This window comes from Chiloscyllium plagiosum, unplaced genomic scaffold (assembly GCF_037043375.1).
Source record: "Chiloscyllium plagiosum isolate Xiang-an unplaced genomic scaffold, Cpla_swu_hap1 HiC_scaffold_10, whole genome shotgun sequence".
NCBI lineage: Eukaryota > Metazoa > Chordata > Chondrichthyes > Orectolobiformes > Hemiscylliidae > Chiloscyllium > Chiloscyllium plagiosum.
In genome coordinates this window covers 85,715,922-85,730,825 of record NW_028270148.1, presented here as the reverse complement: position 1 = coordinate 85,730,825, position 14,904 = coordinate 85,715,922, and the positions used below count along the sequence as shown (strand labels likewise).

Below are 14,904 nucleotides of genomic sequence, written 5' to 3'. Positions count from 1 at the left end.
AGAGGCAGAGAGGGGGGGAGGGAGAGGCAGAGAGGGGGGGAGGGAGAGGCAGAGAGGGGGGGAGGGAGAGGCAGAGAGGGGGGGAGGGAGAGGCAGAGAGGGGGGGAGGGAGAGGCAGAGAGGGGGGGAGGGAGAGGCAGAGAGGGGGGGGAGGGAGAGGCAGAGAGGGGGGGAGGGAGAGGCAGAGAGGGGGGGGAGGGAGAGGCAGAGAGGGGGGGAGGGAGAGGCAGAGAGGGGGGGAGGGAGAGGCAGAGAGGGGGGGAGGGAGAGGCAGAGAGGGGGGGAGGGAGAGGCAGAGAGGGGGGGAGGGAGAGGCAGAGAGGGGGGGAGGGAGAGGCAGAGAGGGGGGGAGGGAGAGGCAGAGAGGGGGGGAGGGGAGGCAGAGAGGGGGGGGGGGAGGGGAGGCAGAGAGGGGGGGGGGGGGAGGAAGAGAGAATAATGGTATTTTAAATGGCTCAAATCAACACACACCCTATACATCCCCTTTGTTGGTGAACCTTATGCCGTCCTTATCTCTGTGTCCTCGAGTCCAGTGGTGATTCTGGGTGCAATACCACTAGCAGCTACCTCACCCAGTGAGAATGCCAGCAATGCAGAGCTTGCAGACTTTGATTAGCTGGCAGCCCTTGAGGATCAGGATGTCTGCCTTCTAGGGTTCTTAATCATATGGGAGGCCCATTGGTAGCTGTTAATTGCTCGTCAGGTATTTAGTTGCCCTAGGCCTTTCCCATTAAAAGCAAAACAGGACTCCACTGGGGGCTAAACCTGCATCTCTGAAACAAAGTCTAGCCTGGTTGGAAAAATTAAACTTCAAAACGTCAAAATTCCCCCCAACTTAAATGAAGCCTCAAAAGATGTCTTTGAGTGCTCCAGACAAAAGGGATAGTTCTAAGAATTTAATCTCACTGGTTAGTCTGCTTTATTTACAGTTACATCTTCAATCACTCCAGTCAGCTTTGGATAAGAGGTCCACATATTTTCCAGAGGCATGCAGCGATCAGGTTGAAGCTACACTCCAGAGAAATGAACATAAATGTAAACTAACAGTTTGTACAGTGAGGGACTAAACCAAAGCTATGTCTATCCTATAATTTGGGCAAGATAGATCTCATTGCCCTTCAAAATGAGAAGTCAGGAGGGGTCAATAGGGCCCGGCTTAATTTTTTAAAAAAATCTTTAACCAATAACTGAAGTTGATCTTCTGATAATTTACTTAATTGCTCTTAATGCAAGAAGCACTGCAATGACTAAACTAATTTGAAAATGTCCTGAAACACATTAGATTAGAATTTGAATAGATTCCCTACGGTGTGGGAACAGGTGATTTGGCCCAACAAATCCACACCAGCCCTCTGAAGAGTAACACACCCCCTAACCATTCCCCTAACTAATGCACCCAAGATTATGGGCAATTTAGCATTGCAAGTCATGTGAATTGGCACATCTTTGGACTATGGGAGGAAACCGGAGCACCCGGAGGAAGCACGCACAGAGACAGGGGGAATGTGCAAAATTCAGACAGCCAGCCGAGGCCGCAATCAAACTCGGGTGACTGGTGCTGTGTGAGGCAGCAGTGCTAACCACTGAGCGACCGTGCCGCCCAATGTAAATATACCAAGAAAAGTACCAGAGAAACACAGCAGCTCTGGTAGAACCTGTGGAGAAACAGAGTTAACACGTCAAGTTCAAAATAGCTCTTCAGAACTCAATGAAATCTTTTCTCCCCCTTGGCAAAATGACATGATAAAAGCGTTAACTGCTTTTCTCTTTTCTGACACAGCTAATCTGAATATTTGTCACACTGTAATTGCATTGAACACATCCATCAATACTGAGAATTCAAGTGGGATTCTGTGTTGAGAAGCTAAACAGAAAAGACTACTCATAACAATGCAGATTCTCCCTTCTTTTCACTCAAATTCATAGATATGGAGCCATAGTAATGACAGATAGTGGGTAACTATTTACCTTAATTCAATACTATGAAAGCCATTGCAACATTTATACATGGTAATGATGATGGGTTGTTGAAGGAACACAAAGAGCTAGCGAAAAGCAAATAAGGTTGCAAGTCTCCAAATGAGAATTTAGACCAAGGCAAGTCAGTAAAAACAGAACACAGATGGTTGGTGGTAAATTTGATTCCAAGTACTAAGAGTAACAACTCTTTTTCAGAAACACTGAGTAGTGCAATGAAACTCCTTACCCATGGAGTTTGTGAATTCCGTACATTACAAATGAAAAAGAAAAGGCACTACTTTAATTCTACAGTTACATAATGGCAAGAAATAAGGCAGAGGTCTACTTTATGAGCAACCATTCAATAAATTCTGTATTTGGTAAAATAAAATAGTATTTATGCATTGTTAAAACTTGCATATTTAAAATCTCTAGGTTATTAAATTTTCCACTTTGCACTTCAAAGTTCTGTAGTTGGTATTAAGCATCATAAGTGTTAACTATGGACATAATTTTAGAAGCTTTTTTCAAATAGGAAGTGGTTCCAAAGATATGAAAAATCAATTATTTTCTAGCAAGGAACTTATTTCAAAATTGGACAACACAGAACCCAAAATGTTAAACTTTAAAAATAAGATGGAGGTGGCAGGTGAAAGGAGCAGTCACATTAATATATTCAGATGAAATCACTTCTAATGCTGGTGATGCAGTTTTAACCTTCATGTAATGTAAAACTATTCAGCAGCTCTAAATTACTGCGTATTATCAATTCACTGACCGGTGTTTGGCTGTGATCACAATAGAACAAGATGGCAGTTGACCGTTCATAAATTTTATGGCAAGTGTCTCCTCTGGTGTAGTTTATCATTATCAATCCATCTTCATAGGTTAAATGCTGGGTAAAGCGTCCTTTTAAAAAAATTAAAATGACACATTGTGAGATTAAACATGAACTTCCAATTACATTTAGGAGAGAAACTACCACCATTTGCAGCAAAAACAGATATTGCCAAAGAAACTTGGCAGAAGTGTCAATGGACCTGAAATATTAACTGCTTTCTCTACACAGATACTGGAGATCAGTTTCTCCAGCAATATCTGTACTTGTTTCAGATTGTCAGCATCAACAGTTACATTTTTTTAAAAAAGTGAGCCACTATTTAACTGGGTCAAATTTGTATCATCACTAATTAAATATCTGCAGTCAAAGAAAATTGCACAGTTTTCACAAGGAGAACCATTAAGGACTGGATAGTTCAGGGAGTAATGGCACAAACTCAGTCTAAATTCTTGCTCTTTTCTGCAAATAGGGGAATGTTTGTATCATCCTTTTAACCTAACCAGGAAGGAGGCATTGCTGGATCTGTTGTTTCAAGTGAATGGGCCACGAACAGGCAGGTGGAACTAGTTTTGTTTGGGATTATGTTCGGCATGGACTGTTTGGACCGAAGGGTCTGTGTTTCCATGCTGTGAATCAACTGTCGGTAAAAGCACATTTAAGGTATGTTGACCATAATATCATAGCTGAAAATGTGTTGCTGGAAAAGCGCAGGTCAGGCAGCATCCAGGGAACAGGAGAATCAACGTTTCGGGCATAAGCCCTTCAGGAGTTTCCTCATTTCCCCTCCCCCCACCTTGTCTCAGTCTAATCCATCGAATTCAGCACCACCTTCCTAACCTGCAAACCCCACACTCCAACATAATATCATAGGGCTTGGGTTGGCTATAAAAAGACATGCGGCAGCGATTTTTGAGAAGACATGTAGCTCAGGTTGAGGTCTTGGATGTAAGTTCACTCGCTGAGCTGGAAGGTTCCTTTTCAGACATGTCATCACTATACTAGGTAACATCAGTGAAACACTGGTGTTTTGTCCCTTTTTCTATTTGTGTGCCTTGGTTTCTTAGGTGGGTGATATAATTTCCGGTTCTTTTTCTCAGAAGATGGTAGATGGGGTCCAAACGATGTGTTTATTGACAAAGTTCTGGTTAGAATGCCATGCTTCTAGGAATTCCTGTGCAGATCTCTATTTAGTCTGTCCTAGGATGTCCCAGTTGAAGTGGTGCCTTCCTTGTCTGTAAGTAAGGATACTCGGGATAGCAGGTCATGCCTTTTTGTGGCTAGTTGACATTCATGTATTCTGGTGACTAGCTTTCTGCCTGTTTGTCCAATGTAGTGTTTGTTACAGTCCTTGCATGGCATTTTGTAAACATTTGTTTTGCTCTTTTCTGTTTATTAGCTATTTCAATGTGTTGGTAGGTTTGTGGGCTGCCATGATGTCAAGAGGTCTGAGTATTCCTAGGTCAGAAATTCCTAGAAGGTATTCTAACCAGAACTCTATCAATAAACATCAATTTGGACCCCATCTACCATCCTCAGAAAAACTGAAAGTGATATCACCACCCTAAACAAATCAAGACACAAATAGAAAGTAGGATAAAACACCAGTGCTTCAGCAGAAGATCACTGATTTTACCTAGTATGGTGACAAAACGTCTGAAAACGAACCTTCAATCTAAACACTTAGGACAATTTAGAGTAAAAACAATTAATTTGGACCAATAATGGAGTAAAAAAGATATATTTCAAATACAGTCAAAGCATATTTCCACAGCCCATAAAAGATGAGACAAGCAAATCCAAACCTCCCTAGTTGAAGAAACAGTAAAATGAAACTGAAAACAAAAGTCAGGTGGATACCATATTAAGAACTAGCTGAACAGTTCAGATAAGTGAAAACAACATCTGGAGCAGAAGTGTGCAATTAGGAGTATATTGGCAGTTAAATAAGTCTAAATCTAAAAGTTTGAGTTTGATTTATTGCTGTCACATGTACAGAGATACAGTGTGGTGTTGTTTTGTGCTTTACAGGCAGATTGTACCAAAATAAATAGCAAAATAATGGCAATATTAGAAGTGGGAGTGGTTAGGGATTTTAAAAAGGTTTACACAAAAGTGGTGGACCATGGTTAAAGGTATTCAATAAGTACTTTGCATCTATCTTTACCCAAGATGTGGTGATTAAGTTATAGTGAGGCCATACAAGGCACAAGTCAGGAGTGTCAGGGGTGAAGTGAAGTGAAAGAATACTCTCCACTTGCCAGAAGAACTACTTCAACAACACTCAAAGCTCAACACCATTCAAAACAGAGCAGCCCACCTGACTGATAGTGCATCCACATCATGAGGTGGTAGTTGAGATGAGTGTTTGTATCACATAAGTCAATAATTAAAAAAATCAGGACTGGATGGGATATTTGAGGAATTTAAGGGAAGAAAGTTGAGGAAACACCGACCATAATCTTCAAATCTTCTTTCAATTGAGGGGTCATATCAGGGGATTGGTGAACAGATGAGAAAAATTTATACCAATAATAAATCCAGTGCAAAATTAACAAGCAACTGGGCAAATGCAGGTTTAAGGAAAGCCTGTACTGATTTGTGCAAATTTTTAATTCAGAGTTTCTTGATTAAGCAAAGGCCTAGAGGGCAATATAGTGGATTAGGCACAGACGGATTTCCAAAAAGGCATTTTATTCTATTGAGTTGAATAGCCCAGCTAGTTATACTAGCTGGACTGTAACGTTTTACTCAATAGAATAAAAGTGTAATAGCAACAGAGACAGAATTAGTTGAGTTACAGGAAACAGTCCCCTGCTTTGCTTAATATTAAGATGTGACTTAGACTTGAAGGTGTAAGGGCACAATTTCAAAACTGCAGTTAACAAAGTAGATAAAGCATATGGGATCCTGGGTTTTATAAATAAGCATGTAGATTTCAAAAGTAAAGGTGGTACAATAAACCTGTCTAAACAGTGATTAAACCTAAACTGGATTATGACGACGAGACAACCATTTGGAAAGTACACTAAGGCATTAGAGACAGTCCAGAGACACAAGAGGATGACATTAGTCATCCCTAAAGCCAGTTATACGGTTAGTTGGTCTAAGGCTATTTGGCGGACTACACAAAGAAATACATCTTTTGGCAAAAGGACGGAGAAGACGAAGGATACCAATTTATGGCGACTGGCACTAGAAGCTATTGAGACACGAGAAGCAATTGTGACACGAGGAAAAACTTTTTAAAAAGTCACAGCAAGTGGTTAGGATCCAAAATAGCACTTTATGACAGCGTGGTAGAGGCAGATTCAATAACACCATTTAAAGGGAATTAGATAAATTAATGGAAGGAAAAGGTTTGTGGGGCTAAGTAGTGTGGGAACAGATGGATTGCTTGAATTACCATCTTCTGTGCTGTAAACACCAAAATTCTAAATTTGCTTTTCATCTACAGAACTGTTAAAGAAACCAAAAGAAAACAATCCTGCACCTGGTCAGGTGCAAGCTTCATGCTAATCCAAATGTGTCAAGGACTCTTATGCTTGCTATTAGAGTATATCAGAATGTACTGATACTCCAAACATTGAGCAGCAGCTCTGATGAGAAACTGTTGAGCAAATAACCTTGCATTAGAATGCGCATGTTACTTAAGTCATCAAATGGTCAGACATGTGTATAATTCCCAGATTACTGACCTTTAGAATACACTGTTAGCGCATGAAGCGGGTACAGCTTCTTGCTTAGCACCCTTCGTAGCAGCGCACCTAAAACTTCTGTCTGAACCCTAACTCATGCTGTTTGATTCACAATTCACTGCTATATACATTAAACCATAACGGTCTCTAGATCCAATACTTATTTTGGAATTCACATTCTTCCTTAACCTTGAGATCTCTGCAATCTTTACTCTGACACGTGACCCAGCCACAACTATTACCCTTCTACCATTAATGGCCGTACTTTCAGCTTTCCCAGTTCCTAGTTCCAGATTCCCTTGAATAAGTCCAATTTTTCCTCACTCGCCAAGATGATGCCCTTCAAAGTTAACCTCTTTGGCCAAGTCTTTGGGGTTTCCTGCCCTTCATAATATTTTGCATTGCATGTAAAATATTTTAGAATTCTGTGGAGTCCTGGGATATTTCGTTATTAGAATCACTGTGTAAACACAAGTTGTGTTTATAGACAAGTTCCAAGTGAAGGCATTTAAAACAATGATTTTATGGTCATCACCAATACCTGGAATTCACATTTGATTGCTTTCAGAGGACAGAGAAAATATCTTTATTTCACTTGCACAAGTTGGCAGAGGGCTTGCTTCTCTTCCTGGTGGAAAAACGGAATAAATTTGCCCAGTTGAAAACCAGCTGAATGTAATAGACCAAATGTACAAGTCTTTCTCTCTTTGCCAATGTTTCTTGTGTGTATTTAAAAGGCAGAGATATGTAGGGGAAATGAACAGCAACTACCTCAATTGTTGTAATCCAACTAATCTCCTTAGATTTTCAAAGTAAATGTCCTTGCTTATTCTAATCTATAGTTACATTCAACTCATGAATTATGCTTTATGCTAACTCTCAAAAATCTACACTTATTTCAGTTTACTGACTTTGGACTTCATGACTGCATATGAATGCAAATCTGAATTCAGATAATATGGGTGAACACCATAGTAATCAGTTGTGATTCTCCATATTGATAAAATTTGATCTTGAGTGCTCAATGAATTCACAGCTTCAACCAAAATGCTCTCAAAAACCTCAACATTGTTTAGAGATTTTTGGCATTGCCAAGAACATGGTCCTTGTAAAAGATGAAATGAGGGATAATTATCAGCACGCAATTTTCATTATTAGGCAATCTTCAAGATCCCTCTAAACAATTATTGCTTTGGTCTTGAGTCCTGTATGACTTTCCTCTTCTGCTGTGAAACTGGTATGGAGACATTTCAGGACCATTGCAACTTCTTAAAAATCCACACAAAAAAAACACTGGCTTGTTCAAGTACTCACTGTTTAAACAAAGTTATGCTGCCACCTGTTTTCTCTCAACAAAGGAAACAACTACTATACTGACTAAAACATGGCTGCGAAGCATGGGATGAGTGAGTGAGGCAAAGGCACCAGTTGTAGGGGCTCACAAGCCAAAACCAGGGGCTAGAGTTAGGGTCGAGAGGCCCTCTACAGCCACTGGCCCTCCATCCAACCTGGACTCTACATGCCTTACATGGAGTTCAAAGTTTAAGAGAAGATTTGTAGCTCGGGTGCTCATTGTTGTGGTTCTGTTCACCGAGCTGGGAATTTGTGTTGCAGACGTTTCGTCCCCTGTCTAGGTGACATCCTCAGTGCTTGGGAGCCTCCTGTGAAGCGCTTCTGCGGTGTTTCCTCCGGCATTTATAGTGGTTTGTCTCTGTCACTTCCGGTTGTCAGTTCCAGCTGTCCGTTGCAGTGGTCGGTATATTGGGTCCAGGTCGATGTGCTTATTAATTGAATCTGTGAATGAGTGCCATGCCTCTAGGAATTCCCTGGCTGTTCTCTGTTTGGAGAAGATGAGGCGTTCTTCCTCCAGGCGTCTGGTGGTGAGGGAGCGATGGTGAAGGAGGCCCAGGACCTCCATGTCCTCGGCAGAGTGGGAGGGGGAGTTGAAATGTTGGGCCACAGGGCGGCGTGGTTGATTGGTGCGGGTGTCCCGGAGATGTTCCCTAAAGCACTCTGCTAGGAGCAATGGATACAATAAATGATATTGGTGGATGTGCAGGTAAAACTTTGATGAATGTGGAAGGCTCCTTTAGGGCCTTGGATAGAGGTGAGGAAGGAGGCTCATCTTCCGCCTCAGAACACTTCAACCCCAGGGCATCAATGTGGACTTCAACAGTTTCCTCATTTCCCCTTCCCCCACCTCACCCTAGTTCCAAACTTCCAGCTCAGCACTGTCCCCATGACATGTCCTACCTGCCTATCTCCTTTTCCACCTATCCTCTCCACCCTCTCCTCCCTGACCTATCACCTTCATCCCCTCCCCCACTCACCTATTGTACTCTATGCTACTTTCTCCCCACCCCCACCAGCTTATCTCTCCACGCTTCAGGCTCTCTGCCTTTATTCCTGATGAAGGGCTTTTTGCCCGAAACGTCGATTTCGCTGCTCCTTGGATGCTGCCTGAACTGCTGTGCTCTTCCAGCACCACCAAGCCAAACAGAGAACAGCCAGGGAATTCCTAGAGGCATAGCACTCATCCACAGATTCAATCAATAAGCACATCGACCTGGACCCAATATACCGACCACTGCAGCGGACAGCTGGAACGGACAACGGAAGCGGCAGAGACAAACCACTATAAATGCCGGAGGAAAGATCGCAGAAGCACATCACAGGCGGCTCCCAAGCACTGAGGATGTCACCTAGACAGGGGACGAAACGTCTGCAACACAAATTCCCAGCTCAAGCTAACAGAACCACAACTTACTTGGAGTCCCCCATTACTTGCACACTCAACAATGCTATTTTCTTCCATTACATTAGTGACGCTAGATGGCTCAGTGGTTAGTACTGCTGCCTCATGGACAGCACAAGGGACCCAGATGATTGTCTGTGTGGAGTTTGCACATTGTGTCTGCATGGGTTTCCTCTGGGTACTCCAGTTTCCTACCATAATCCAAAGATGTGCAGGTTAGTTGCATTAGTCAGGGGTAAATGTAAATGTACATTACTAGGTTAGGGAATGGGTCTGGGTGAGTTACGATTCAGAGGGTCAGAATAGACCTGTTGGGCTGAAGGGCCTGTTTCCACACTGTAGGGATTCTAAGTCAGAACACGAGCTCTTTGCACCATCTCAAGGTGGTATTCCCACAAACACTGCTGAAACGAAAAGATTTGAAAATACATTGCTAGCCCCATTTGTTTAACCAAATCATTGCATGGGTTGAGAAAAGACAGACTTCCTAAGGAAAAAAGTTCTTATTTTTAGAACTTCATATTGAAAAAGACAACACACCTGCAATCTTCTTGAAAGAGTCATCATGTGGCTTTGTCTGACATGCTGAAACTGCATTTTCCTCATCTTGTGAAGAGCTACCACAGTCAGGGTTTCTCAAATAGTCACATACTCTGAAGTGATAGGTGTATTCATCAACCGTCACTTTCTGATCCTCATTAGCAAGTGGTCGCAGATCAATCACATAACCAAATTTTGGGTCCTTAATTTGACAGTTTTCACCTTAAGAAATCAGAGTTTGGTTATTTTTTTTGATTAAAAAACCAAAATGCAGGTAACAACGCAGCAAAAATAATTTCTCAATTGGAATCTCTAACTTTAACCTTGTACATCAGAATGGTTAACCTCTGAGAAAGTAATGCCTGAACTAAGCTGTGGAAAACCCTTGCTGTGTCCCTCAACCTTCTGGTGCATTTGACAATGTTCCATACTATTATCCAAAAATCTAAGCACAAGGGAATGCAGGGTAAATCATAGGTATAGACAAAAAAATCTGAAGGGTAAAAGGCAGTGAATTTGACAGCATTTACATGGGTGAGTAAAGAAAAATGGCAGCATGGTATTCTGTCCTTATAATTGATGCTGGGTCAGTTACATTGTAATTTACATGAATGACAGATTCAAAAGCAGAAAGCTGACTGATTAAAACGGAGGATGATACCAAAACTAGAAGACGCAGCAAAATCTAAGGAACTGAGTCAGGGATTACAGCAAAGTGGGAAATATATAAGTGAGCAGATAATATCAGATAAAACTTTTAAAAAAAGGGTTATTAGGTAATAGAAAGTGGAGGGAGAAACTCAAAATTACAATCATACTGAGCAAGGTTAAGTGGGTTAAGTCCTTGGTTCCTGATGGACTTCATGCTAGTATCTTTAAATTAACTGGAGAGATAGTTGAGCATTCATTTAAATTTTCCAGAATTCCTTAAATTTGGAGAAGATTCCACCAGAATGGAAAATATTTAGTACAACTCCTTTATTTAGAAAGGTTCGAGACAAAAAGCAAGAAACTACAGCTATTTAGCTTAACATTAATAATATCTTATAACATTTTCCCTTTGATCAAAGACTTTGAAGCAGGGTACTTGAATAAGTTCAAGATACTCAGGCAGGGTCAACATCGTCATTGTGAAAGGGAAATCACATTTAACTAATTTCATGTCTTCGATGCAACTTTCTCTGGATGAAAGAACACGATCATCTTTCTCGAATGCACTCTATATAGTGTCACATCACCAAATAACAGATCGTGGTGCAGGGGTAGCATACCAGCATAGATAAAAAATGCTTTTCCTGTCCTGTTAGCTGGTCAGTCATAAATGGGTCATTTTCTAGTTGGCAAGACAATGAGTAACACACCATTGGAAGAGTGCTGGGGCCTTTTTTTTTTAAATTCAATTGCTCCAGCGACTATGATGAAGGAACCAAAGATATGGTTTGGTTGCTAAATTTGCTGATAATATAATGATAGGTATCAAAGTTAGGTTGTGACAAGGCAACACAGCAGCTCATTCATTAGCACTGCTATCTCTCAGCACCAGAGGTCAGGGTTCGACTCCACCATCTGGCAGCTGTCTACACATTCTCTATACGTTGGTTTCCTGCCCAAGTCTAACAATGCACAGGTTAGGTGGATTGGCCATGTAAATTGCTTAGCATCTAGGGATGTGCAGGCTAGGTGGATTAACCATAGGAAAGGTAGGGTTACAAAAATAGGGTGGTGGGTCTGAGTTGGATGCTCTTTGAAGGGTTGGTGTGAATACAAGGGCTGAATGTCTTACTTCTACACTGCAGGGATTCTATGATTCTGTGAAGGACACAAGGAAGCAAATCATATGCTAAATTTCTCCAGCAATTTGTTTTTGCTTCAGATCTTCAGCATCCAATTTTTTGTAAAAGCATACAGATAGGTTAAGCAAGCGAACAGATCTGGCAAAGGAAAAGGTGAAATTGCTTACTTGAGCAGGAAAAGTGAAAAAGCAGCACATTATCAAAATGGGGGAGACTGCAGAGTGGAGATAGAGATCTGTACGTCCTACTGTATGAATTACAAATGGTTAGTTAAGTAATACAGCAAGTAATGAAGTTAATGAGAGTGACATCTATTGCAAGGGGAATTGAATACAAAAGTGAGGTCATGCTTCAAATATACAGATCATTGGTGAGAGATTGTACAAGAATTTTGAACTAAGGGTCAGTGATTAAAAACAACAGGTCACCTATTTAAGGCAGAGAGAAGTTCTTTCTCTCAGAGGTTGAGCACCTTTGGAACCTGCTTCCACCAAATTCACAGGTAGAAGAGTCAAATATTTTTAAGGCAGAGGTAGGTAGTTTCTTGATTAGGTGTTATTGTAGGTTGATGGGAATGTGAAGTATATCAGATCAGCCCTAATATAATAGTACAATGGAGTAGATGTGAATGGCTGAGTAGCATACTTCTCTCAATTTAAGTTTACATGTGTAAAAATGCTAAATTTTCTTTGTTGTAATTTACAGAAAACACCTCATTATGCTGAGACTGTAAAGGGTGAAGTTGAAGAGAATAAATTAAATGTCGAGCAGCAAAACAAATGACACACTGAACTGTAGAACCAAAACAGAATGAGTGGGGAAATCACTTCACTAGTTGACAAGTGCATCCAGTTCTGGCCACAGACAAAGGAGAAACATTTAAGCACTAAACAATATTTGAGAGATATAAAATTTGGCTAGAAGAGTAAAAGTGGTCAGAAGTTGTTTTAAAAAGGAGTGTTTTAAAGAAGGAAAGAGATGATGCAGAGACTGCAATCTTGAGCTTAGGTCCTAGACAACTAAAAGGTGCAACTACCAATAGCAGAGCAATTACACTGGAAAGATATTTAAGAGACTGATTAAAGCAGGTCAGATGTTTGAGGTTTGTGAAAGCCGATAGGATTTACAGAGATATGGAGGGGCAAAGCCACAGAGCTTTGACACCAAGAATTTGAAATTTAATAATCAAGACTTGCTTGATCTAGAGCCAATATATTAATGAGTTCAAGGTCTTAGGTGATTTAACAAATTCAGCATTTCAGATGGAAGTGGCAGAGTTTTAGATACCATCAAAATTACAGAGGATAGAATATGAGAAAGCAGTCAGCAGCACACTAGAATATTCAAGACTCAAGAAAACAGAGATCAGGGCTTCAGCAGCTGATCACCCAGAAAAGCAAAGTCAGGCAATGTTAATTAAAAACAAACAGGCTTAGTTAAGGTGCAAATGTGGTCGGAAGGTGACTGAGGGCAAATGAAACCAAAGTTACAGACAGACAGATTTAATCTCAGTCCCAGAGAAATGGATGAAGTCAGTAGCTAGCAAATACAGGTTGAAGTGGGGAGCACAAATGAAGGCTACAGTCTCCCCAATATTTAATTGAAAAAGTGTTTTCACTTATCCATCACTTCTTGTTGGATAAGCAGTTTCTGAATTTAACAGGAGGGAGTTGAAATAGGTGGTAGTAAGGTTAAACTGAGTGTTATCAGCATAAATATGAAAACTAATAGCATTTTCATATGTCTCCAAATGCCAGCTGGTTGATGCAAGGAAGGGAGAAAGTGAGGTCTGCAGATGCTGGAGATCAAAGTTGATACTTTATTGCTGGAACAGCACAGGTCAGGCAGCATCCAGGGAACAGGAGATTCGACGTTTCGGGCACAGGCCCTTCCTCAGGAATGAGCAGAGTGTGTTCAGCAGAAGATAAAAGGTAGGGAGGAGGGACTTGGAGGAGGGGCGTTGGAAATGTGATAGGTGGAAAGAGGTCAAGGTGAGGGTGATAGGTCGGAGTAGGATGGAGGCGGAGAGGTCAAGAAGACGACTGCAGGTCAGGAAGGCGGTGCCGGGCTGGAGGGATCCGGCTGAGACAAGGTGGGGGGAGGGGGGATGAAGAAACTGGTGAAGTCCAAGTTCATCCCCTGCGGTTGGAGGGTTCCCAGTCGGAAGATAAGACGCTCCACCTCCGACCGTCGGGTTGTTGTGGTTTGGCGGTGGATGAGTCCAATGACCTGCATATCCTCGGTGGAGTGGGAGGGGGAGTTGAAATGCTGTGCTACAGGTTGGTTGGGTTGGTTCGTCCGGGTGGCCCAGAGGTGCTCTCTGAATCGCTCCGCAAGTAGGCGGCCTGTCTCCCCAATATAGAGGAGGCCACACCGGCTGCAGCGGATGCAGTAGATGATGTGGGTGGAGGTGCAGGTGAATCTGTGGCGGATATGGAAGTTTCCTTTGGGGCCTTGGAGAGAAGTGAGGGGGGAGGTGTGGGCGCAAGTGTTGCACCTCCTGCGGTTGCAAGGGAAGGTGCCGGGAGTGGAGGTTGGGTCGGTGGGGAGTGTGGATCTGACAAGGGAGTCGCGGAGGGAGTGGTCTCTACGGAAAGCTGATAGGGGAGGGGAGGGAAATATATCCTTGGTGCTGGGGTCTGTTTGGAGGTGGCGGAAGTGACGGCGGATGATGCGCTGTACATGGAGATTGGTGGGGTGGTAGGTGAGGACCAGTGGGGTTCTGTCCTGGTGGCGGTTGGAGGGGCGGGGCTCAAGGGCGGAGGAGCGGGAAGTGGAGGAGATGCGGTGGAGGGCACCGTCGACCATGTGGGGGGGGAAATTGCGGGTCGACCACGTCGGGGGGGAAATTGCGGGTCGACCACCTTTGCAATGAGGGAATTTACAAATGGATGTGTGTAGGTCAGCTGAATAGGCCAAAATTTGGATGATCGGAGTTTAACGTGAAGTGTGATGCTGTACATTTTGGACATAAAAATAGAAAGGCAACTTACCAGATGAGAGAAAATTCAGTACAAATCAGTGCAGACAATCTGTGTACTCACGCATGAATTGGAGAAAATTGTGCAGGTGCTGGTAATAAAGGCAGGCAAATAGAATTTTGGCATTATAAATGAAGAGAATGTACAAGTAGGGAAATGTTTCTGCTCCTATACAAGGTATTAGAGAGACCGCACCTGGAATACTGCACAGAGTTTTGGCCCCCTTGAGAGGGGTATAGTTGCATCATCAGCAACCGATGAGTTCAGTAGACTGTTTCCAGAGAGGAGGACATCTTTGGAAAAGAGATTGAGCAGTTTAGGCCTGTACTCGAGTTTAGAA

At 42.4% G+C, this 14,904-nt stretch overlaps 1 protein-coding gene across 1 annotated transcript in view; it reads right to left on the bottom strand.

Moving 5' to 3' along the window:
* The window catches only part of igf2r (insulin-like growth factor 2 receptor), a 218,934-nt gene that overhangs the window by 75,332 nt on the left and 128,698 nt on the right, over positions 1 to 14,904 (bottom strand). The window contains exons 27-28 of the mRNA XM_043696288.2: positions 9,791 to 10,012; positions 2,738 to 2,868 (exon numbers count right to left, since the gene is read on the bottom strand). Coding sequence (XP_043552223.2) covers positions 2,738 to 2,868; positions 9,791 to 10,012 — 353 coding nt within the window. The remainder of the gene's footprint in view (positions 1 to 2,737; positions 2,869 to 9,790; positions 10,013 to 14,904) is intronic.